Genomic DNA, 27,062 nt, shown 5'->3' with positions numbered 1-27,062 from the left:
CTGCAGGTGATCATGCAGAGCTGCGTGTCGACTCGTCAGCAGCAGCTGATCTCTCTCTCCCGTCAGATTAGACTTCACTCGCGTTTATGTCCATATCGATCAGATCCAGCTAGTTCTAGATGATATGACTACCTGCTTATTAAAAGACACCTAAACAATAAGTGTCGCTATGCAACCGGGTGAGGCCACAAAGTATAGCGCAGCATTATGCATTTGTTTACATGCCCACCGGAACCCCGAGGCATTACCAACAGATCAACGCACAATCAACCCATCCAGGACATCTCTTTCTCCACATTAAGTGTTAGACATTAGAGTTGACTATTCTTGTCTGTCACATACTCTTCTTGTCTGTCACATAAGTGGCGCAACTGAAGAGTATTGCGTACTCTGACGTCGCCATTTTGTGTACTTCGCGGATGCGCTCGGCTCCTCTCGACTGCTGCTCGGGTCTGCTCGGTCAGCTTCCGGATGAGGAGGCATTCGTTCGACCAACTTACAGTAGATAACATTACAAACATTTTAGTGTAAATAATGTTTGTTTTGGCAGTTATAACTAAATGTAATGTTTTCTACTTTTTTACATCTGGGAAGGCATTTGCCTTCATCAGATGGAAAGTGTCTTGACCAACAACTTAAGTGTTTCTTATAGCTATGCAGGGCATGCAAGCGAGCAAACACAAACAAGAACAAACAAACAAGTGAAATGAAGAATACAATTGAAATTGTACAATATAATATTGTGGTGGTTCATCTTATAATTCAGTCTAGAGAATGCACCAGACAGCATCTAAGACCTGCAAAAACCAAAATGTTCTAGGGGGAGGCCCCCCCAAACCCTTCGTGCCATTTCGTCCGCGCGCATTTTTCAGGGCAATCTCTATTGGGCTCAGGGCCATCTGTAAATTAGCTTAGATGGCCCACAGGGCCATCTCCCAAAATCCTTCATGTCATGCACTGGGTTTCTTCCAAACAAATGACCCGTGCTGCTTGCTTCCAAAAACACTAGGTGTATCTGCAGGTCCAGTTGGATGAGCCATTATCAATTGATAATATACTGGTCAGTATCAACCATATCAACTGACTCGCAAGATGTCAGAATACTAATACTGTCAGATCAAGCTAATTTGATATATTTTTCAAAACTATAAAATAACAAAGTTAGATATTAAGCATGTTAAATTCTTGTTTTTCTGTCTCTTTCCAGAGGGAGTGTGTGAGATCTGGTTGACCAGTGAAGACACAGGTGCCTACGGGAGAGACATAGGCACAGACCTGCCCACACTGCTGTGGAGACTGGTGGAGGAGATCCCTGAAGGAGCCATGCTGAGGCTGGGTATGACCAACCCACCGTATATCCTGGAACACCTAGAGGTATGTACAGTACATGTTGACCCATTTCAGCCAGAAGTACCATCAAACAGAATACATCACCACTGATAAATACAAACTAAAAATAATTAGGCACGGCTGAGTTTTGCTTTTCTTTGTTACCGTTTTGTTCTTGTCCCTTTGGTCTTATGTACTATCCCATTCTTCAAACTAATAATATTTCTTTGCCTAGATTTAATAAACGTAATGCCTGTCTGTTTTGCTTACCAAGCAGTTTAGCTGCAGCGCTCATACTGCACTCATTAGTGCAGTTCATTCTCTTCTCTCCCTAATGAGTCAATTACGGACCATTGTGTCCTCTTTAGCAACCTCATTTTATCAGCCATTATTGTCTTCCCTAATGGAACAATGGACATTGTTTTCTCTTCTCGCTCCCCATTTATCTTTTTACCCCCCTCTCTCTTTGTATGTTTGTCTCTGTCAGACATGCGTTTTCCATCATTTAAATTACTTTTTTTGTACTTATTGTTTCTTGAAGTGTTGGGTGACAACATGCTATTAGATTTGATCACAATGTTCCTCTAAAAATGTACAAAAGGCATGCCCAGTCTCTGCTTCTAGTCAACACATAAAGAGAAAAGAGAAAAGAAAACAACTAAACAGAAACCGCTATTTAAAAATGGCCTTAATTGTCCCAATTATTTTAGAGTTGTCTAAGATCAGCCTTGACACACACATTGAGCCTAGAGGATAGTAGAACTCTGTGACACGGAGGGTATGGGGACATGGGAGCTCATTTGCCCAATTGAAATGAATGTGCAAGATAACTTACTGAAACCTACATTTTATTCTGTAATTATATTGTTATTCTGTACAATTCCATGATTTAGAACTAAACTGAGGGTTGAGTTTTGCTAACGTTGAAGAGGGTTCAATGTTGGTCACTGGATCTGCAGCATATGTGTGTCTGCTCTATGAAAATGGACCTAAATGTAGCTCTTATTTCTCTTGTGTGGTGACATAGAATATTTGAACAACTGTCAACATATCATGGCTGAAAAGCACAACACTTATTGTTGCCACCGGACTCAGCAGTATGGCTGTAACTATGTACATTTGAGGCAACTTAAGCAGATAAGTAGAAAAGGATAATCACAAGAAAAGAGGGAAATTGAATACGACGATTTTAGGTGTATGTCAGGGGTTAGCTTCCTCTTTTTTGTCTTTGGTTTATTTGTCACAATCATTTTTAACCATCAAGTAATATCGTTTATCTTCCCTGTTAGGATTCACAGTCTCATATCTGAGGAAAATGGTTTGGAAAGAACAGAATAGGGGACAAAAAAAAGACTGCTAAGAGGGCTGATATAGGGTTATGGTAACCTATAAAACTACAATGAAACAAAACTTTCAGGTAACAAAAAGAAGAAGCCAGTCCAGTTCACAACAGATGTACTTTTGATTCCAACAATCTGTAGAGATTTCAAAGTCATAACTAAATGAAATGAGGGCAGAAATTGGGGATGAAGGCCCGGGGATAGAGAAGAGGGCTAAAAAGAAGTGGGAAAGTGCTGTGGGAAGCAGTGATGGTGGTTGTAATTAACCAGGGGTTAATGGAGGTGGCTAATTGTCCCCCACATGTATAGGTAGAGTTTCTGCTTGGCTACATTACAATTAAAAAAAAACACCCTCCTAATGATAGGGAATAACAATTAACTGATAATTAGAAATATACTAGGACGACACACTAGCTCTGTGTGTGTGTGTGTGTGTGTGTGTGTGTGTGTGTGTGTGTGTGTGTGTGTGTGTGTGTGTGTGTGTGTGTGTGTGTGTGTGTGTGTGTGTGTGTGTGTGTGTGTGTGTGTGTGTGTGTGTGTGTGTGTGTGTGTGTGTGTGTGTGTGTGTGTGTGTGTGTGTGTGTGTGTGTGTGTGTGTGTGTGTGTGTGTGTGTGTGTGCGTGTGCTAAGAATCATCTCATATGCTACCGGCCTTTTCACTCCTCACGTCCGTGCATTGAATTGAATTATATCTTTTTAAGCATTAATTCCTCAGTCAATTAACCTACATAAAGAAGATAAGGGTGCTTTACTTTTACTTATCATTGTCTTTTGTTGCTCCTGTCCCCCATTTACCCTTAATCATATCTTCTCTTTCCACTTCTCCCCTGCCTGCCCCTCTCTACACACCCCCCAACACACACTTTCCCTTTTTTTTTCTTTCTAGACCTACTTATAAACTTTCCATTCTGGCAATGGTTGTGAGCTCAATCATTAACCAAGAAACCTGCCATATTATCTTTTCAACAAGATGTTTTTAAAAGTTTCCTTTTTACTCTTCCTTGAGTCTGAGGTCTCATGTCTTCATCTTTAATGTTGCCTTTTTGTCCTCTCTGACACTTTTTACTCCCCTTTCTCCTTAACATATTGTATTTCTGTAATCCTTCATATTCTTGTTTTCCCTGTTGTAATTCTGTCATCACTTCCCCTACCTTTCAAACTCTAGTTTTTCTCTTTGTAATTACTCTTTTTTCACCTCATCTTTTTTCTCTTCTCTCCAATTCCTCTCGTGGTGGTGGCAATCACTGAAATAAGAACGGTCTAATGATGATTAAGGCCAAATCTCTGAAGTAGCTTTATCCTTCATCTTAAGTAAAGGCCAAATGATATCCTGCTGTCTCCTCTTTCGGTGAACACCAGTGCTTATATAACAGCGTCATACTGAATGGCTTTGATTGAATCTGAAAAGGCCAAGCTACCACTCCACTTCCTACTGAAAGATCACCCTCTCTCCCTGAGATCAACACTTTTGCGCTGTCTCCCTCTGTCACACCAGAACACACAATTTCTTCCAACGTGCTGCCGGTTCTTCCTGACAGCCTCATAGCACCATTTGCTGATTGGAGCAGTTAAAGGCCCAATCGCTATCATGGGCCACTTGTCTCTGACATTTTAGTTGATTGCATTGTGCAGTCACTGGACACTTTTACTGGAGTAGTTGCAAGTAAAAAAGCATCTTAAGTGTATTTTTTTCTCTCTCGAAACGTTATATTTTTAAACATTTTAAAAATAAATCTGTCCATCCATATAATCGTCTGTCCATTTGCTGATTATACTGTATATGATTGGCTTGAATGCTGTCAAAATGGTAACAGTAGGTCATCCTATATAAGGTTTGCGTGTGTGCATGCGTGCATGAATGCAGATACCTGTGCACGAGCAATTTTTGCATGGGTGTATGTGTGTGATTGAATCTAGCATGCTAGGATACTCAGTAAATGAGGTGTGAAAGTAGCCTGCTCGTACGTAGCGATCAGTCAGACTGGGATGGAGGAAATAGCAGTTGTCTATTAACCATCCTCTGCAGAGCTTATTTCAGTTCAACTAGAGATTCATCAGATATGCTGTTCTCATTCAGTAGTCTGATGCGCTAGCTTGATGTAAAACATTTTTTTGCTTGCATCATTCAAAAAGCATCCAAAACAGTCAGTACAAAAAAATGCTACATTTAAAGCATTTGTAGGCAAATATGTGTGCTAACCTCTGCGTGGGCTGATATTATTCATACCCAGGACACAAGCATTGACACACATGAATACACACAGTCACTGACTGACACAAACGCATCTCTCACCTTCACACTCCGATATTCACTCTAGCACAGCTGTATGAGCTACTCAGACACACCCTCTCAGACCATTTTCATTTTAATGAAGCCTTTGGGAGCCCCTCTACATTAGAGGCCTAATGTAGCATTGTGTGAGGGACCCGGCGACGCATTCTCATAGAAAAGCTATTCTGATGTTCCTCTGAAGGATGAGTCTGGACTTACTGCAGTGAATTAATAATTGTCGTGTAATACGACTTCATACACTCATCATAATGAGGAAGATGCTTAATAATGCAGTATTGGCAATACATTATGTTCCACACAAATCTGATTGCACACAGCACAATAGTGTGCCATTAAAATGCTACTTCTGCACTTAATTTCCCATTTTACTGTGCAATACACAGGTTCCATATGCACTCTGTGGTACAGCAGGCCTCAGTATACCCGCCAGGGAAAATTGTGTGAAATGTTTAATACCATTGGGAGTTGAGTTTCTCTATCTGCTGCTGAACACAGTTCCCACCGCCTGTGTGTTTGTGTGCACCAGTACACACACACAGGGACCCAACGTATTATCCTGGGAACAGCTTGTAGAATCATTTCCTCTCCAGACTCCCCTGGGTGAACCCTGCTAATACTCTAGCGTGGGCTCGTCTGTGAGTGTGTATGAATGCAGCTAGTTGCTACTTATTCTGATTTGGCTTCAGAACATTCACTTGAACCAGACTGTAACCCGTCTGCAGGCTGCCACTCTGGGGAATCTGTCTGTGCGTTGTTGTGATGCAATCACCAAGGTGTCCTTATCCAATACCACCATATCTGAGAAAGAATGTGACATACAGTATACTAATAATGACAAAGAAGAAAGATTTATTCATCTTTTCCCTAATAAGAATTGATGTAAAACCCTTGATTTCAAATGTGTCAGAAATATAAATGTTTGTTTATAAGTTAAACATTTCTTCCCCAACAATTTCAACAGTTTTCTTGCTGTGAGTGGCTCCTCTACACCAAGGTTGATGTTTTGTTTGAAACAATAGTCATTTTTTAAATGAGTACAAGAAAAAGTACGAGACCGTTTCTCCATGTTCTTGAAATTATTGAATGTTTTGTCAACAGGTGTCTTTTGTTCTGAATGTCATTATGAAATATGTTTTGTGCAAGCAATTTTTCATCAGTCATGTCCTTCCTCAATGTAGGATCCAACAGTATTATAATTCTTACACTACCAAAAAGTATAAATGCAGTTGCTGCGAAAAATACATTAATCAATGTGAAAATGTATAGTATATGTAAACATTTGCACACATCTGACATGTTTTGACCGCATTTCATTACATTACATTTAGCTGACGCTTTTATCCAAAGCGAGTTACAATAAATGCGTTCTACCAAGAAGATACAAACTTGAAGAAAACAGAATCATATAAGTACATCAGGTTTCATAGAGCCAAAACATTTCAAGTGCTACTCAACTGGCTTTAGATAAGCCAGTCCTTTATTAGTATATAAGTGCTTTGTTAGTCATTTTATTGCTCGAAGTGGAGTCGAAAGAGATGAGTTTTCAGTCTGCACCGGATGATGTGTTAGATATCTGCTGTCCTGATTTCAACGGGGAGCTCATTCCACCATCCTGGAGCCAGGACAGCAAACCCACGTGTTTTTGCTGATGGGAACTTGGGTCCCCCTCGCAGTGAGGGTGCAGCGAGCCGTTTGGCTGATGCAGAGCGTAGTGCACGCGCTGGGGTGTACGGTTTAACCATGTCCTGGATGTAGGAAGGGCCACATCCATTCACTGCATGGTACGCAAGTACCATTGTCTTGAAGTGGATTCTAGCAGATACTGGAAGCCAGTGAAGGCAGCGGAGGAGCGGCGTGGTGTGGGAAAATGTTGGAAGGTTGAAGACCAGACGAGCCGCTGCATTCTGGATGAGCTGCAGAGGTCGGATGGCACATGCAGGTAGACCAGCCAGGAGGAAGTTGCAGTAGTCTAGGCGTGAGATGACGAGAGCCTGGACCAGAACCTGCGTCGCTTTCTGGGTCAGGTGGGGACGTATCCACCTGATGTTGTAAAGCGTGTATCTGCAGCAGCGGGTTGTTGCAGCGATGTTTGCAGTGAAGGACAGGTTGTTATCTAGGGTCACACCCAGATTCCTTGCAGTCTGAGTCGGGGAAACAACAGAGGGGCCGATATTGATTGTTAGGTCAAGAGTGGGACAATATTTTCCCGGAAGAAAAAGCAGTTAAGTCTTGTCAAGGTTGAGCTTGAGGTGGTGAGCAGACTGAGGAGAGAGATGTCTGCTAGACAAGCAGAGATGCGTGCGACAACTTGGGTAAAGACAGAATTAATTGGATGTCGTCAGCGTAGCAATGGTATGAAAAACCATGCGGGCTAATGACTGATCCGAGCAAGTTTGTGTACAGAGAGAAGAAGAGGGGACCAAGGACAGAGCCCTGAGGGACCCCTGTAGTTAATTGATAAGGGTCGGACTCGGACCCTCTCCAAGTCACCCTGTAGGTACGGTCTTTGAGGTATGAGGTGAGGAGGGAAAGTGCAGAGCCTGAAACTCCAAGTTTTTGGAGAGTGCGAAGGAGGATCTGATGATTCACCGTGTCGAATGCAGCAGACAGGTCCAACAGGATGATGACAGAGGAGAGGGAGGCTGCTTTAGCAGTGTGCAGTTCCTCAGAGACAGCAAGGAGGGCAGTTTCTGTTGAGTAACCTGCCTTGAAACCAGACTAGTGCGGATCCAGAAGGTTGTTCTGATTGAGATAACAGGAGAGTTGTTTAAAGACAGCGCGTTCAAGTGTTTTAGACAGGAATGGGAGGAGAGAGACAGGCCTGTAGTTTATAACATCAGACGGGTTGAGAGTGGGTTTCTTTAGGAGAGGGTTTACTCTTGCCTCCTTGAGACTGTTTGGAAAGTGACCAGAAGTTAGAGAAGTGTAGAAATGGGTGAGAATCGGTAGAATATCAGGAGCGATAGTCTGAAGGAGGTTTGAGGGGATAGGGTCCAGAGGACAGGTGGTAGGACGGGCAGAGGTAATGAGGGCAAGAACCTCACTTGGAGAGAGGGGAAAAGGAGGTTAGTGTATAACGGTGGGTCTTGTGACCCATTGGTAAGTAAAGGTGAGTCAGAAAAAGAAGAGCGAATATCATCAACCTTTTTTTCTAAGTAGTTAACAAAGTCGCTTTGCAGAAGGGGGGAGGGGGCTTTGGGGGGTTCGAGGAGGGAGGAGAAGATAGAAAATAGTTTTTTGGAATAGGAAGAATGGATTTTATCTTGAAAGAAAGTGCTTTTTGCCTGAGAGATCGAAGCAGAGAAAGAGGAGAGGAGAGCCTGATAGGTTAGGAGGTTGTCAAGGTGTTTGGATCTCCACCATTTCCGCTCAGCTGCCCGAAGGACGGTTCTATTAGCACGCAGTGCATCATTTAGCCAGGGAGCAGGAGGGGACTGACGAGCCTGCCGAGATGTGAGAGTTCAGAGAGGATGAAAGAGTCGAGAGGAGAGTTTCTGCAGCAGAGTTTGGAGGCAGGAGATGGAACAAGTCAGACGAAGGGAGGGCTGAGAGCACCGATGAGGTCAGAGTAGAGGGGGAGAGGGAACGAAGGTTACGGCGGACAGGTGCAGAATTAGAAGAGATTAGTTTGTTGTGCTTGGAGAGGGGTAGAGTGAATGAAAGGAAAAAGTTATCTGAGATGTGATGCGGGTTTACAGAGAGGTTAGAATTATTGCAGTTCCTTGAGAATATGAGATCAAGGACATTGCCAGCGTTATGAGTTGGTGGGGATGGAGACAGTGAGAAAGCAAAGGCGGATAAAAGAGATGTTAGTTCCGATATCTTCCCTGTCTGGAGGTTGAAGTTTCCGAGAAGTACAGCGGGAGGGCCAGTTTCTGGGATGTGTGAGAGGAGATTATCTAATTCCTCCAAGAAGTCCCCCAAGGCGCCTGGTGGACGGTAGAGAACAACAATGGTTTATTGTATATGATGGGTTACAGTAACCGCATGGAATTCAAAGGTGGAAGGAGTGAAGTTAGGTAGCTTGAAGAGGGAAAAGCTCCATTTGGGAGAGAGCAGGAGACCAGTGCCACCTCCTCTGCTAGTGGGTCTGGGTTTGTGGGTGAAGGAATATGCTGTGGAGAGAGCTGCTGGGATGGTTGTGTTGGATGGAGTAATCCAGGTCTCAGTGAGAGCAAGGAAATCCAGAGACTGCAGGGAAGCTTAGCCAGATATGAAGTCAGCCTTAGGAACAGCTGACTGGCAGTTCCACAGGCCACCTGTAACTAGATGTTGGGTGGAGCATGTGGGATAGACGAGAGCAGGCCGGTTATAACGATTAGGAGAAACACAGGGCCAGTAGTAATTGCGAGGGGACGCATGAATGGAATATATACGCATGTTTTAGCATGAGGGGCTAAAAAACACCAGCGATACTTAGCTCAATCAAAGTAGGATTTTCCTCCTCTTTGCATCCCTCGTGACTCCCTTAGGACTCTATTGTCTTCGTCTGTCTGACGCTCCAGGAAAGTGCAGCCTAAAATGGACACTAGTCCTGATTGCTGAGTTGTCACAGCTGTGGGCCTACGCCCCTTTAATTAGTTAACTCTCTGCAGCTGATGGGCACCAACTGAAACTGTCTCACTTCACGCAATCAGCTGAGCCTTCAGGCCTATTGTACTGCACTTTTTGAGACAAGCGTCAGACTAAACCCTAGTTACATAGGTTTTAAGATAACCCTACTACAATAACCCCTAGTAAAGCACTCAGTATTTGTACAATTGTTTAGTTAAAGAGAACCCTGAGAAGCAAATGTTTCAGTTTTTTAAGATTTCTGAAAAAGTTAGTTACCTAGATTTCAGCCTGCAAAAAAGGTTTTTTAGCTGTTCTGAGATTTCAAAACAATTTTAGCCAGAATAACTACAGAACAATTATACAGAGTAGAATGAATGAAACAGAGAGGTCTAGAGACAAAAATAGAACTTACACAGATTTCTGATTCAGCCAGAGAGTCCTATCTGGTCAGGATAGAACACATTTCACTCCGTCTCATTGAGATGTTATGCATGGGAAAAACTAAATAGAGTATAAAAAAATATTTAAAAAATACATACAGTATTGACTAAGAAAATTACATTGAGCTACTCTTCCTCTGCCTGTTTTTTGTCTTAAACAAAATGTAATATGAGCATTTCTTTAATATTTGTCTTTAATATTCTGTGTGACATCTCTGCTTAATAACTTTCAGGCAGTTATTAGCAGCCCAGACATAGACGACTTTATCCAAAGATATCAGCATTTACCTCCATCGACCAGTTTATGCAAACTCTCTAAAAACTTAAAGGGAGGATATGAATAGCCGTAAAGCATCTTTATACCGGGTAGAGGTTTTATTCCTCAGTCAGACTGCTTGGAGCCAAACTATCTTTTATCTGCTCTCGCTCTCTTTTTTTCTTTATGTTCTTTCTTATTCATATCTGATTTCAAGCAGTAGATATTGGGTCCTTTGAGCTAAGCCAGTTAAGATATGTCCTCTCTGGTTTATTTGAGCTGATCAACCAAAGATCAGAGGATTGTGTGTCTGGTTGTATGAATGGGGAGATAGGCCTGTTGGGGAAAACAATATTATACTGCTTTAAACGCTGCAAAAACAAAACAAAATCCCCCTTGCACAATTCTTGATTGATTTCCCTTTGTGAAATTGTGCTCTGAGCTGGATAGTTCATCCTCCCGGGAGCAGAGGCATTAAAGTGGCACTTTAATTTTTGCCACTGGGCACCGCTGAGCGATATCTTCATCACGGCATCACGGCATCATTTTCACTTCAGACTCACTAAACTGTCTGTCAGCAGCAGTCAAACGTTGAAAAGGCCTCAACTCCACAGGGATCGGTAACAAGAGAGATGGTTATCAGTGTACTGTATAATCATTGGAGGATGGGATTATCTCTGTCAGACCCAGGCACACAAGATAAATGGCTTGTGTGAATGAAAAGTCCTCCCTTTATAGATGAATCCAAGTTGCCATTAGCCGTGCCCTGCTATTCAAACTAGCATGCCATCTGCCGAGACCCCATTCACCCTCCCAACACACATTCATACATGCACGCACACACATACGCACAACTGATCAGTGGGCTCGGTTGGAGCCATTGGGTAGCTATCATTGTCCGTTAATCTAATGAGACTGGAGCAGCATACTACTATACATAATACTATACACTGTAGAAGTATACATACTGAAGGGCAAGGCAGGTCAAATCATTTTTTCATAAAGTAAAATCAATGTGTAACGACAAGTAACAGATACATATATATAGTCAGATACACAAATACAGTAACAAATCCTTATACTGAGACAATCAAAGTTCTGCAATTGTGTCAGTAAGCAGTATAGACTGTAGCTTAAGCCTTATCTTAATGCACCTATTGTGACCTGCACATAATTATCATCAGGCAGACCTGCTGGTCGCTCAGTGTTTCCCCTACCATTGTCTTGGGGGGGCGCTGCGCCACCCCAACGGAGCTCCGCGCCCCCCCTGAAATTCAAGGTGATAATGTTTTTATATATAATATATATATATATATATATATAGCGCCAAATCGCAACTGAAGTAATCTATCTACGGTCACTTTTCGCATTGAACATGTGCTCTTTTATTAAATAAACCAAACGCTTAGGTTAAATACACACAGACCATTACTATGTGTAGTGCAATTCACTCCTATAGCACAAAATATATATGGTGTAAGAATTTTTTAGATGGTATTGTCAGTTGTCTGATGAAATGCTGAATGGGATGAAGTCATCTATACGTTAGAACTTTTTTTGAACCTCCCTGTATTGCAATTCTGTGGTTTGCAAACATTTTAAAGCACACTCAAATCAGAGTCACTTATAAGAACTTAGAAATACCTCATGGATACATAATCAATCTGCTATTGTTTTACCCTTAAAGCTTTAAAAACATATAAGTGCATGTTCCTTTACACGTTTTCCTTCCACCCCCCCCCCCACACACACACACACACACACGTGCAGCAAGCTGATTTCTGTCACCAATCAAGCTCCATTTTCCAACCGAATTAATTATTTCTAATTTGCAGCTTCTAGTGGTCAACCCCCTGTGGTGAGCTGCAACTGAGCTTTGTGTGTGTGTGTGCGTGCGCATGTGCGTGCGTGTGAAGTAGGGAACGTTCTACAATAGATCTTAATTGAGAAGACGGACTGCAATCAGCATATTCTTGTAGGAAATCATTAAATAATTTCTTCCTCCCCTCTCTTTTTCTCTTTCTCCTTATGTGGTGATTAGCATGGTAATGATAGCATCCTGATTATGTCCATCAGAAGAAATATGACATCTGTGGAGGAAATGAAAGTAGAAATGAAAGAAAGAAAAAAAAAAACTTTAACTCTTCCAATTAACATGATGTATTAAAATGCACATAATATATTGCAATGGTTCTTGGTTAAAGGGTAGGAGCTGAGACAAAAACATGATTCAAAGTCTCATGTTGCTACTAAAGAACAACATGTTTTTACCTCCCTCTTCAATTCGGCTAGATGCACACATGAGCTAAAGAGTTTCTGCTGAAATGGTATCAATAAACTAAAATTACAGATCTTAAATATCTGGGTATGATTGCCTTAATTGAAAAATATAATTTTGTGTTTTTCAAATTAATCCTGAGGAGGAAGGCAGTCTTTTGAGTGTCTCTTTTTTCATGATTACTGCAGTTTCTACACATTTCATTTTAAAACACGACTCCCAGAATAAACTGAACATCACAGTCTGATGTTTATCTGACGTCTTATATTAATATGTTTTGCAAAATAACTTAAAACCTGCTTCCTGAATTCTAGAAAATGCCGTTATTAAGGTGAGCTCATGCTATGCAGTACATCAACCATTGGTATGACTCTTTAGTGTAAAAGCAAAGGTGGCCAGAAAGAGATTATTATTTTCTTCATGTTTATTTATTTTTCACCATTTTTATCTTAGATGTGGATCTTTATTCTTCAGTAAAAGCTCTTGGCTTTTGCTTTTTAGACATAAAGAACCCCTACTGGTACAGCCTTGACTCCTTGGACTTTGGATATAGTGGGTACATGATGAATTCTGCCAGATGCTTTTATTCATTTTTTCCAGTATAAGAGGCATATAAAATCAAAAGAAAAGAGGCAGTGTGTTGTAGAAGGTCTTGAGTGAAAAGAATGCAGACAGCGCCGGGAATGTTAATGGAACCTTCATCCTATCTAAAGCTAGCAGCTATCATTCATCCCTAAGAGATGTTGCCTTTTCTTTCCATTTGCATTGACTTCATCACATCAAATACCTACAGAGCTTTAATTTTCTGACCTTAGATTCATAACTTCCAAGGCTTATAGAAACCACTTGTTCATCATGTCTGTCCTTTAGTCTTAGGTTTGTCAACTATCAGTTGTAACTTAAATGTTAATTATAATACGGTCATCCAACAAAAAAACTACTATTCAAAACATTAGAAATCTTATTTGTATCAAAATGAACCTTAGAGCTTTTACAAAGTGCAGATTTAAAACAAAAAAAGTCTGGCCGTCAGTGTTGTGTAGCAGTTAATCAAACGAGATAAAAGTTTTAAATAAATTAAATGTATCTGTGATGTATATGTAAATTAAATCTTTACATTCTGCGTTTCTACATAATGTAGGTTGTAGAATAACGTTTGTGCCTTGAAACACACGTATTTTAAGATCAACAAATAGTTTGAGGAGTTGTAAAACAATGAATTTGTAAACTTAACAACATAAAAGTGGCCTTCTTCTATCTGCTATCCCTCATTGAAAACATATGAGCAACAGTAGTTAAGACTTACACTAACATATGTAACATGGAAACAAACTCGCACTTGTTCACCCCTATTGCCTTTCCCCTCCATGCATGTACAAAATGTAACCCCTTTTTATTTATATGTTTCTTCTCTCTGTGTCATTAGGAGATGGCTAAGATATTAAATCATCCGCGGGTCTATGGCTTCCTTCATGTTCCTGTGCAGTCGGCCTCAGACAGTGTCCTGATGGACATGAAGAGAGAGTATTGCATCGATGACTTCAAGAAAGTGGTGGACTTCCTCAAAGAGAAGTAAGACAGGATGTGTCCTGATGTCACCAATATACGTTTTATATGTTTCTCCTCTCACTTCTTCATTGTAAATAGCCATTTGTTTGTGTGGGTGCCTGTGTCCAAGCTCTCATAAAGGTGTTTGGAAAACATCTCTTTCTTTTATTCTCTCCCTTTGTCTCTCAATACTTCACTTTAAGACTCATATAGGTGAGACTTGTACAATAATATTAGTGGTTTAGCAAACTGTATGTCTTTACTCATTCCATATATACTTTCATATGTAATCACACTCGATCACAATCAAGTGAAAAAGTGAATTAGCTAGACTTTGGTTTATGTACTGCCTCAGATACAATTCATTTCAGCAGAGATATTAGAAAGTATAATTCATCGTACTGCCAACCGTATACCGTCTATGCGTTTTACAAGCAATGAAAGCAAGCTTTACTTTTTTAGAAATATAAGTTTTTGATGGACAACATTGATGTGTTCTTTTCTAAACCTCTCTCTTTTGTTACAGTCTTTCCATCTTTATTTCACTTCTCATTTATCACAACATTACTTTACAAGGTTACACATTTCAAACATGGATTTAATAGACAAGTTGAAGGAGAACTTAGTGCCGCACTCGAGCTACACTATTCCAAAATAAACACACATGGAGCTTAACATGTGCTCTCCTGGTATGGATTAGTCACAGCCCCACCATAACAAAAAATGATATTTGAAAAATGCACATATAGCATGGATTTGATCTTTGACAAATATAAGAATGATGCAAACTTAATCTTCTCCTTTATGAAAGATAATCTGTCATGGAATTTGAGTTCAATTAATTAAGCCAGTGCATGTCAGAAGTAGTCAATAAATATAGAATTGTTGCTCCGATAATACGCTTAAAGGGGATCCATATTAAAATGAGGTTGGATCCCATTTCTGGCCTGAATCTCTAGATTTTATTGTGTGATTAAGAACAAACATCTTTATTCATGCAATGGTATGTATAAGCAAGCATGTTATTGCTCTTGCCAGATGATAACCTCTTATTTTTAAGGAAGTAATAATCTTCCATGGAATTAAATGACACAATGCATGTTTTGAGATTAGTACCGACTAAGGTATGTCTGCTGCTTCATTGCACTTTTCTCTGCTGGATTATGTTTATCTCAATCCCATATATAGATCTTATATAGTAATACCTATATGTTCCCATTGCAGTCTTGTCTTTTGACGTTGCAGATTAAATTCATTTTGTTCACGTCGAGTTTTCTCTAAGCAGATGAGATGCATGTACTGCAGCAATCAATAGATTTCATGTAGCTGCTTCATGTAGGTCAACAGTCAAGCCATAGGCTTAAATATAAAATGTACAACTGGGTTAACAAGACTATCATCTAGGTCACTGTACAGCTATCGGTTTGAAGTTTAGTGCATTTAACTATATGGACAGTGTTTGTGCATCAGCCACTATGTGAGTCAGTATATCTGTTGATGATCACTCTGACACACTTTCTCTCCGTTTCTCACATTACCTCTTCTCCACACGCGTCTCCCATCCTGTCGTCCTCAACTCCCCTTTATATTTCCCTCTGGCACTGTGTAGAAACCCAACATACCTCTCTAGCTTGAAGTACGTCTCTGTTCGACTTGCTTTTCTCTTGTCTTGAACTCCATAACACTAACTTAACATACATTTGGCATTTTCTGTTAACCCCCCATTGAATTTTCATGCTTAAAATTGCCATATATATATATATATATAATATTAATACATCTAAATAATTAGCATTCACAATTAACTGCTTTATCATCCTCTACAGTAGTTGTCATCTCAAATGAGTGACATTTTATAAGAAGTAATAATGGTTTTACAATATATTATAACAGGCCACTTCCATCTGGAAAACAGCAGCCTCTTCTTGTTTGTCCCACAAACTTATTTTAGTTGTGCTTTGCTCAAGGTAGATAGTAGATACAGTATTCATTTGAAATACATGCGTAATGATAAATACATCTGAAATGTTATGTATAGCATACTAAAGACTTTATAATTAAATGTTTTTTTTATCCAGGGTTTTCTTGTTTCTCAAGGGCTTCTTGAAAATAACTACAGTATTTAGTTTTATTTTCTCCCTCTCCATCTGTCATATTCAACTTGTTTGTGTCTTTGTCTTTGTGTATGTGTGGGCGACAGGTCCTTAACTTGACATTTGAATCATGTCTGTCCATCTTCCTCTCAGCACATCTTTTAGAACTGAAAGCTTCTGATTGGGCGCAGTGTGCGGGCATTTCTTCCACTAGAGTTGAGGGCTTCACCATTCCTTTAAATCCGTCCTTTTAAGTTCCTTCTGAAGGGGCCTTGAGTTGAGGAGTGATAACAGTGTTTTTGCTTCAACACTGACTCAGATGCTTATCTGTGTGTGTATGTGCCTGTGTGTGTGTGTATGTTAGGTAACTGTTTAGCCTGGAGATGAGGTGTGTACCCGTCTCAAGCTGTTTTTTTAAGGACAGGAAATTCAAACAAAGTGACACACACAGAGACACACAACTTGCCACACACAGAGTTGGTCATAAGATGTTGTTTACATAATCTGTCTGGCTATCCCTTTTTTTTTTTTTTTTGTATATGTGTGTGCGTGGTTACTACATTTCTGGCTTCTGTTACTTAAACACACACATTCAGACACACGGGTGATGTCTGTTGTGTGAAATCAATACCAGCACACATTCAGTGGTATGACCCATTTGGCTGCAGCAGTAATAGCCGGGGTGCAATTCAGGGTCTGGGAGACACGCCAGGGCACTGGACAAGCCAACAAACACAACCACTCTGTGTGTGTGTGTGTGTGTGTGTGTGTGTGTGTGTGTGTGTGTGTGTGTGTGTGTGTGTGTGTATCATACACACACTATCTTCTTTCGTGAAGGGATATCTTTTTAGGCACCTAATCCTGAGATGTATATTTCAGACACTTTTAAGAGATGTCAAAAAGAGAAAGGGTAGCAACAGAGGAGGCCTTTTAACATATAAGACATGTTTCTTATGTATGTTCTCATTATGTTTTTGTAGCAAGATTGAATAGAAAATAGAAGCACTGACTTACGGTAGTAATTATTATCTTGTATTTTATTTTTGTATATGTTGGGCAAGTCTCTTCCTATTCAAAGGTCTGGTTAATCTTATCTGTTGTAATCTCACCTTTACAGAAATAGTCAGTCTATCACTTTGTTTTTGTTGAGCCACAGGCTACATGGGCCTGTTTCTATATATTTTTTTCTTGCTGTGTTTGAAATACTTATCTAGGAAAATAAGGCCCCACACGATGCTCTCTGTGCAGTATTTCATTAAGTGTTTTTACTGACTCACTCTACTTTTGGCACTGGTGCACTCATGCAAACAGGAACAACTCAAGGTGAAAGGGGAAGTGTGTGTGTGTGTGTGTGTGTGTGTGTGTGTGTGTGGTGTGTGTGTGTGTGTGTGTGTGTGTGTGTGTGTGTGTGTGTGTGTGTGTGTGTGTGTGTGTGTGTGTGTGTGTGTGTGTGTGTGTGTGTGTGTGTGTGTGTGTGTGTGTGTGTGTGTTTGGTCTGTGTGTCTGTGAGCCAGACTCACAGGTGACTGTTCATGTAGATTCTTACAATTAGTCCTTTGTTGGAGCCATGTAAAGTTCACCTTTTAAGAATGTGACAGACAGGAACCTTGTGCAGGTATGTGTGAGGTCAGAGCTTATCTGACTGACACACACAGCAGAAGACAAATGTATTTCTCTTTACAAACAGCTTAATGCCACCAACACTGCAGAGGTCATGGGGGTTCAAATGCCTCTGGCCTTCCTTATCACAGAAAACCAGTTCACACACATAAACCAACATGCACACACACACACATCAGACCTCCCTCCTTGACATCCTTCATAGCTGAGGATCTTGAACTCTATGATGTACTTAACCAGTTAACGCAACATCTTGCAAGAAACAGCGTCTGAGGGCTTCTTAACATTTAATAAACTATGAATGTGTCATACTCACTTAACGGGAAGAAACTCAGCTTTCAGACAATATCAACCATGTTAAGCTAAACGAAACAAAAGGGTAATAACAAATGCTCTGAATTAGCCCTTAGCGAAAAACGCTAACGCAATTAGCAAAGAACGCAAGGTAAAATACCCTTATTACTTATCGTATCTGCACAAACAAGATATCGATTAGCAAGCTGAGATTCCACAGATTCCAGACATATAACTATCATCACTGAGCGATCAGAACTTGCGACAGGGGAAGCAAACATAGACATCACAATACGTAGCTTCACGGAGAAACCACTTGACCAAGGGGGGCCATAGATATGGAAAATGCACCCAAATCACCCCAGAAGTGGGGTTTTTTTCTAAATCTCTATAAAGGTCAAATGTCACTTGTTTTGCATTAATCTTGATACAGGGTACTTATTATATGTTATAGTTTGGATTCCTAAAGCTTTTAGTCTACTATCCCCTCATTCAAGGGTGGTTTTCACTATAAGTAAGGGTTTTTCTTTTGGACGGACACTATAATTTACATTTTTTTTTTACTATGTTCAATCTGAATTTACTTTAAAATGAAAAAAATGCTATATTGATTCTGACTCTTCTACATCCAGCTCACAGGTTTATCATTGCTTTGAGAAAAAAGATTATTAATGTACCCCTTTTAGAAGTGAAGATATGGTCATTTGTTCTGGGAATGTCATTTTCGAGCCTGAGACCTGAAAAACAGGCTCGGGGCTCAACTGGTTAAGGCAGCATTTATGATGCATTTTTAAAGGTAGCTGATTGGTAGCCTTTCCTTTCTTATTTTTTTTTCTAGTCGATTTTTGGTGTAATGTTTTTCTTTCCCACGAGAGGCTTTGTGTTTTTTTGCAAAAATACATCACCACTGTTAACTACTCCTGAACTTGGAGGAAAGAAACACATTAGGAAACTAGGGCTGCCATAGCTGAGATTTTATCTATACAGTTGTTGTATTCACTACCAATATCCTTGCAATTTCTATTAAAAAAAATTAGAACATAGTAAATGAATAATACTTACACTCAAATTCATCTTTAACTTTGGTAATTGTGTTGCAATGAACACTCAGAATCTGAGTATAGGGAGAGAAAAAGTGTAGAAAAAAAAATTGCACACCATCATGTGTGTATATATATAACTTTATATCAAAATGTCCTTTTCTTAATATAATTATAATTCTATATATAATATCAAACCTGTACACTACTACACCCCCATTGAAAAACAAACATAACAGCATAGCATAGCAAAGAAAATACATTATTTGTCAGTCTTGGCGTAGTTTCTTTTGTCATAACAATAAGAACCACAAAGCAGTAAATATCAGTCAAAAAGTCAAAGCTACAACTGTTCAATCCAAACAATTGGAAAAGATTACTGCATGAGAAAAACAGCATATTCTTTTGTAGAACAATGCTTCATGTTTACAGCAGTGGAAAGTAAAACAAATCTAAGTCACACTAATTAAGTATGTATTGAAATGTCCCCAGAAAACAACCAAACAGACTCTGGGGGCAAATAGAAACACATTTGTCACACTGATGACCAGAGGACAGCCTGTTCAAACAGTTCGATTTGTTTCACACTTCAACATGTATCGAGTTAGGTCTGTAGAAGGTTGAATGCCCAAATCGCCTGTCACTTAAAACTCATTCACACGTTCAAATCTAATGGCAAACCAATGCCTCTCTGACCTTTATTGGAACATGTGCAGATGAACTGATAGAAGAAAATCAATTGTATGTTGCTTAAAATTGTGGACATTATGGAAGACATACTGGTTTGTTCATACTGAGCTGCAGAACAAAGACAATGCCACTAAAACACCAAATGCTGTTGTTATAATAAATTAAGTTCAATTAAGGGCACATCTATTCATCCCTTCATTGCAGGGTTTTCTTTATTCCATGGCATTATGTTAATAGTATGTATAATTCAATTGTTCTCTGCTATAATATTTACTGTAGCCCAATTTCGCTTACAATTTAATAAAGATCTCCTCTATCCAAAGAGGAAAAATACATAAAAAATACCCTTTAGTTTTTTTGAATGACAACACATTTTTCCAATTTGTTAAAACTGAATTGTTTTCTGCCATGCATAATTCAAACAATCAGTAGAATAATTATTTCATTAAAATGGTTCATTTGTCCTCGTCCGCCAACACAGACCGTATTTTACACCCTTTTCTCTCTGCTGCTATCAATTAAAATCACATAATGAGGTACAGTCTTTATGCAATGATGTATGGGGAAAATCCGGTTATGGTGGAACAAGGCTGTTATAGAGTGAGTGAACGTGGTCAGAGGATTTTCCACAGTTGTTACATAGTTTGCCATAATATCTTGGCTGATGTTCCCTCAACTGTTCTCGAGGATTAAATGTCTTTGATTCGCTGGGGCCAAAGATGAGACGCCTGGAAAAGAATATAATGCGTCTGTGGGTTGGGGTTGGTTGTGCATATGTGCAGTGGAGCAGAATCTGGCAGTATTACTGTTGAACTTTGAGGTTAGTTGGGTTGAGCAGTAAGGGGGGTGGGTGTAAGCTGTCATGTTACCAGCAAGGGATAGATGATAGGGGAGGGCCGGGCATCGAGCGGCCCTTAGACCTTCTCTGGTGTCCCTCAGGGTGGTAGGTTGGTTCCTCTGGAGGTTATATGTTTCTGACCTCTGAAAACCCTTTTAATCCCAGGCCATAGAGGTCTGATTCCCAAGGAGACAAACTCGCATATATGAGGGAAAGCTAAAATAATCCTGTCAAGCCTAAACTACAAAGCAGCACTTTTTCTATTTAGTTTATTATAGAAGTTTACATAATATTGAGCGGATGTCCAGCTGTGTAGTTTTTACAGTTATTCCCCTGAAGTAATTAGTATTTGGGTAGGTCAACAGGTGATCAATCTGTGTGATCTCAGCAGCTGACCAGTATAATGACCCTTGGCCTCCAACATGACCTATAGGAACCCAACACTCCCATCCAATCTCCATTTGAGGATTCGGTCACTGCTCTGTCGTGTTTAATTCCATTTCTTCTTTGGTTTAAGCCTTTAAGATGAACAATATATTTTAAAATAAGGTTTTATGGGTTGTATAGACCGCTTAGTTTGGTATTCCACTTTTAATTAAATCACTTATGACATTAGTGCATGACATTAAGGATTTTGGGAGATGGCCCTGTGGGCCATCTAAGCTAATTTACAGATGGCCCTGAGCCCAATAGAGATTGCCCTGAAAAATGCGCGCGGACAAAATGGCAAGAAGGGTTTGGGGGGCCTCCGTCCCCCTAGAAAATTTAGATTTTTGCAGGTCTTAGATGCTGTCTGGTGCATTCTCTAGACTGAATTATAAGATGAACCACCACAATATTATATTGTACAATTTCAATTGTATTCTTCATTTCACTTGTTTGTTTGTTCTTGTTTGTGTGTGCTCGCCTGCATGCCCTGCATAGCTATAAGAAACACTTAAGTTGTTGGTCAAGACACTTTCCATCTGATGAAGGCAAATGCCTTCATCAGATGTAAAAAAGTAGAAAACATTACATTCAGTTATTAATGCCAAAACAAACATTATTTACACTAGTATGAACCCTGTTAAAAATGTTTGTAATGTTATCTACTGTAAGTTGGTCGAACGAATGCCTCCTCATCCGGAAGCTGACCGAGCAGACCCGAGCAGCAGTCGAGAGGAGCCGAGCGCATCCGCGAAGCACACAAAATGGCGACGTCATAGTTCCCATTAGCCGGCAAATCTAAATCTCTTCGGTCAAAATGTCCGGTCAAAATTATTTCCCTTTAGCACAATACCGCTTCAGTTGCGCCACTTATGTGACAGACAAGAATAGTCAATTCTAATGTCTAACACGTAATGTAGAGAAATAGATGTCCTGTATGGGTTGATTGTGCGTTGATCTGTTGGTAATGCCTCGGGGTTCCGGTGGGCATGTAAACAAATGCATAATGCTGCGCTATACTTTGTGACCTCACCCAGTTGCATAGCGACACTTATTGTGTAGGTGTCTTTTAATAAGCAGGTAGTCATATCATTAGCTAGAACTAGCTGGATCTGATCGATATGGACATAAACGCGAGTGAAGTCTAATCTGACGGGAGAGAGAGATCAGCTGCTGCTGACGAGTCGACACGCAGCTCTGCATGATCACATGCAGCGGTGAGCGGAACAAAACACACACTTCAGGTTAGAATATCACACGTAGCTATTTTAATGACCTCTCAAACTACCTGAACTAGTTATAGATATGTTTAGTTTTACTGTCGGGTCACTCATTACTGGATCCGCGAGCTGCATGATACTGGCATAATAGATTGCCCGATCGGGCAACCAGCAGGTGAGGCTTCATTGCCCGAGCTAAATACTAGATGGCCATCGGGCAGTCGTTAATGTCGAGCCCTGCTTATACCTTCAACTCTTCGTTTTCTGTCCTCTTTTTTTTATTTTAACTGGTTCACCCTTGAACAGGTTGCGTGCAAAACATTGTTATATAAGCTGCACCTGAATTCATTAAATGATCCACACTTACTTGAGAGGTTTTGTTTTATAATGTATTGAAAGGGCTATTACTGGAACATTTTCTCTTTCCCCTCACACAGGAAACACTTTATTCTAATACATACAAATGCAACAGAGAGCCATAACTTTGGGTGGTCTGCGTTATTCAGATTGTTTTGAATCTGACTTTAAAGGCACAAGGTCTTATATATAAAGTGAAAGAACATTTTATCACTTCACACATTTTTAAATGTGCAGCTGGTCAAAACACCTTGGTGATTTAGAGAGCTAATATTCTTACATTACATTGCATTTAGCTTATATTCACACAACAGTGGGTTTAAATCTGGCTCTGGACCCTATTGTTTTCACCCCCTAAATGCCACATGTTATAATCAATCCTTTTTTATATGATATGATAATGCTGTTTCTCACTTATGGGATATTTGGTTAGATGGAGGCTCAAATCAATGTGTTATAAACAGGGTCTGACTAGCACACTTAAACTGTTTCAAAATAGCATGTTTGAAACCAAAATGATTCAGTTTGATATACATTCCCAAAGAATGGAAAGTCATGTTTTATGACACTCGTGGTCCCGTGGTTTGAGGTGGTAGACAGCCATATATATAAAAAAGATACTCGGTCCTGTAAAGGTATTTGAAGGACAAACTCTTTTGTCACAAAACATTCAACAATTGATTTCTTAAACTTTCTTGTAGAAAAATACCTTTTTAAGTGTTAGTAGTGTTTTGCAATCTCCAATGTGTCGTCAGAGTGAAGCTGGGTCTGTTGATATTATGTGTGGATGATAAACTTTCTGTCAGTGTGCGTGTCTCAGTCTCTCTTGAGTGTGGCAACTGTTTCTCTCCAACGGCTCCAAGACAGTTGCGTTTGTGTGGTTGTGTGTGTGTATCTTTGTCTGTGTATACCCGTGTTAGTCATCTCTATTAGTCACGAGGAGTGACAGGGATATATCAAACCTCCCTGGGTTACGGCAGGACACATGCATCAGTAGCGTGACCGCACCATGTGTGCAATGTGGAGCCAGTCTCTCGCTTTGTTGTTGCTCGTTTGTTGTTGAAGACATACCTTCATTAGTTAACACACATGCACTCACACACTTAAAGGGTTTAAGGTATCAGCCAGGGCTAATGTTTCACTTGAATAGTTGGTGGGAGGGAAGGCAGCTCCCTGGAGAAAAAAAAGATAAAACAAGTGAGGGAATGAGAGGCGGGAAGAGAGCGCGGTGAGCGAGGCAGGTTTGCTGCAATAACCTGCCTCGCTGGTGGGACTTTCCAGCCCCCCTTTCTTCTCTCTTCCCCCCCTCCTAGCTGATGATTCAGCAGCAAGTAAACCCAATGAAGCAGCAAGGGTTTCTGTCAGTGTTTTGATTTCAAACCCTTATTTAGCCACACAGCTAGAATAGAACATGAACAGCAAACAGCCAGGTTTAGTCATAGCAGGCACATTAAACGGTCTCACACACATACACACGCACATTTGAGTGTTTAAAACGCATCAGTCAGCAGCTCCACTAAGTTCCCCCCCCCCATATTATCCTCAAAGGTTTTGAAGTTTTACACTCATGAACATCTGTGTACAGATCTACATAATGAACCTATTTTTTAGTTTTTTATTTAAAACGACACATCAGTTTAAAGACAGATACAAACATGCATTTTAAGGACAGCGTAAGAGTTGTACTAGAAAATAAGTGGTTTGTGTACCCTTTTTTTTTGGCCCTACATATACAAATAAAATATATTACACAATGTAACTTCAACCCTGCTGTTAAAACTTTTGGCAGCTGAATAACTTTTATACCAGCTGACTTAACATGTCGACCAATCATTCCTGCCATGTTCTTTTCCCCGCTTATCTGAAAAATGACATGTTGACTCTCAAAGCATTTTGTGAAAAATGTATGGTGTCAGTAGATGCTTATATGTAGATTCCTCCCACACAGAAACAAAACAAACTAAAAACTGTTTCCAGAGTGTGGTATGGGAATAGTTTTTATGAGTTTGTCTTCTTGTTAATGTGTGTTTGTGTATAGAAGGGGTTTAATCCAGAAAGGAGTGAAAAAGAGAGAGAGCCTTCCTGGCTATATACCTGGCCGTGTGTGTCAACGAGTGTGTCGTTGTGAATTGGCTCAGTTTACATAACAGGAAACTGCAAAGAACGAGTCATTAACTCTGCAACATGCTGAAACTAAAGGATGGGTGTCTCTGTGTGTGTGAAAGCACCTGAGAAAGAGAAACGCTTTGTGGATAATGACTCTTTGCAGTTTCTAACACATCCCTGTCTTATTGACACTTCCTCTGGATTATACCATATTTCCTTCCCACAAACCACAAACGCACTCTCACACACACACACACACACACACACACACACACACACACACACACACACCACACACACACACACACACACAGGATATGTACAGCTTCACTATAATTATAGGAGTTTCCTTCATTAAGTAGTGTTAATTTATTATTAGGTCACATTATCTATCCTTCCTGTCTCAAGAAAGAACTGCACACACACATACTGAATTACAGAATCATGACTGCTCTGACAGGCATCTTCAAAACATGTCAGAGCAGCAGTGAAACTCAATGCCTCCCTGTGGTCACAAAGAGCAGGTGGCAAAACAATCCAACCCTGTCAGATTACTTTAGAAAAACAAGGTGGTTTCTATCATACTCTTAATCCATTTGATTTAAAGTCAAACACATGTTTTTAACGTTGTAAAGATTCACTCTGGTTTCCTGTTCATTATCAGCTTGTCTTTTTCAAGACAAATTAGAAGTTCGGAAGACATCACAGAAGTGTTCAGTCAATATTGTCCCTTAGTAACTGACTATAGATTATCATTGTCATTTTTATCAATGCAATGCTTTAATGTGACTTTGACTCATGAGCCTCAAGGTTATCTGTGCTCCTGAAAGACTGAGGTCATGTTTGAGTTAACAGATATCCTCACTCATTACACATTTTCTTTATTTGATTAATATATTTATTTTTATTTTTTCCTCAAACAAAGCATATGTGTACACTAGTATGGGAAAGTACATGTCGATGTTTCCCACCCACAAAATCTGCAAGTACAAACAGAAACAGAATGACATCACCATGAGACTCGGACTGTTTGTTCTGATTTTGTTGAGTTAGATTGCTTTACCTCTGATTTCATAAGACTTGTTCCATTAAGATTCTCTTTTCTCCTTTGTATGTGCCGTAAATTACATTTGGCTTCATAAAACATGCAGAAATATATCTTAAAATATCTTGGAAGTGCAACTGGAGTTTGGTTCTAGGTTTTTTCCGAAGGCCATCAGTGCTTTAAAGTATTGGTTACACATACTTAAAAAGACACACACTTACATAGATTACACTTCATATGCCAAAACCCTCATCTTCATAAGTGTGTGTGAGTGGAACTTAGGTAAGGTGGCGTTACAACATCTCAGACATAATGGAAAGTCATATAACAAGGCATTACAGTGTTAACTTTCCATGTGCTTACACCCTCCCAGTGCACACACATGCACACAAGCAAGGTCAGATGATACTTGAGTACATGTAAGAACACAGTCATGTTTCAGCCTCTGACTCACCTTTCATTATCTCTCTGTCTCTCTCCTCTCATATTTCTCTTGCTCTGTGTTTGACTCACCCAGCCTTTCAGAGCTCTTTTTCAACCACACAGTTTCACTCGCAGCAAAAGGACAATACTCTGTTTGTCTGTGTTTAGCTACTTGTGCTGTTGTTCTGTTTCTGTTGTCTACAGAGGGGGAAATGTGCCGCCAAAATAATGAACTTGATGGTTAATTAATGTTTAGAGGTGTTAGCTATTAAACCCTGAGGAAGGCCCCCCCATACTACTTTGGTTAATCTACTGTTAGGTGTCCCTCTGGTCTTTTGCAGCTATGCCACTTTCAGACTGTAACCTTAAGCCAGTTAGATGGTGCACTTCTAACAGCTGATGCAAACTGTCACTACAGTATGTTATCTTGCTTGTATTTAATCATGTAGAAGAAAGTGTTTTAAATACATGTAATTGATATGAACTTATTAATACATCACTTTTCAAAACAAAGTTACAAAGCGCTTTACTTGGATTAAAAACAAGCCGTTCAGGGCGGCAACAGAACATGAGGTCAACAATCTCCAGCCCAGCCTGTAAAATGTACAGCATTTCAACAATAGCAACAATAATATAATGGAGAAAATAAAGTATAAACAAGTAAAACATGTATGTAGACTAAAACTTAAAAGTAGCATCATAGAGTGGTGCAGGGATGACGTATTTTTGTAGGCCGAACCGGAAGTAAGCTGCGTATGGGTTCCCTCGACAAAAAAGCAATGGGATTTCTCCATATGCTTTTGGAATATTGTAAAAAATAAGATCTGTGGAAAACGAACCTGTTTGATAAATGCACGTTTTGTTCAGCCGGA

The 27,062-nt window shown here is 39.9% G+C and overlaps 1 protein-coding gene across 1 annotated transcript in view; it reads left to right on the top strand.

The window, feature by feature from the left end:
- Positions 1–27,062, top strand: part of cdkal1 (CDK5 regulatory subunit associated protein 1-like 1) — a 303,497-nt gene that overhangs the window by 164,612 nt on the left and 111,823 nt on the right. Inside the window, exons 9-10 of the mRNA XM_034208587.1 lie at positions 1,208–1,374; positions 13,917–14,062. Coding sequence (XP_034064478.1) covers positions 1,208–1,374; positions 13,917–14,062 — 313 coding nt within the window. The remainder of the gene's footprint in view (positions 1–1,207; positions 1,375–13,916; positions 14,063–27,062) is intronic.

Source organism: Gymnodraco acuticeps, unplaced genomic scaffold (assembly GCF_902827175.1).
Source record: "Gymnodraco acuticeps unplaced genomic scaffold, fGymAcu1.1, whole genome shotgun sequence".
Taxonomy (NCBI): Eukaryota; Metazoa; Chordata; class Actinopteri; order Perciformes; family Bathydraconidae; genus Gymnodraco; species Gymnodraco acuticeps.
Note: the sequence above shows the minus strand (reverse complement) of the source record. Positions and strands in the feature narration are given on the sequence as shown.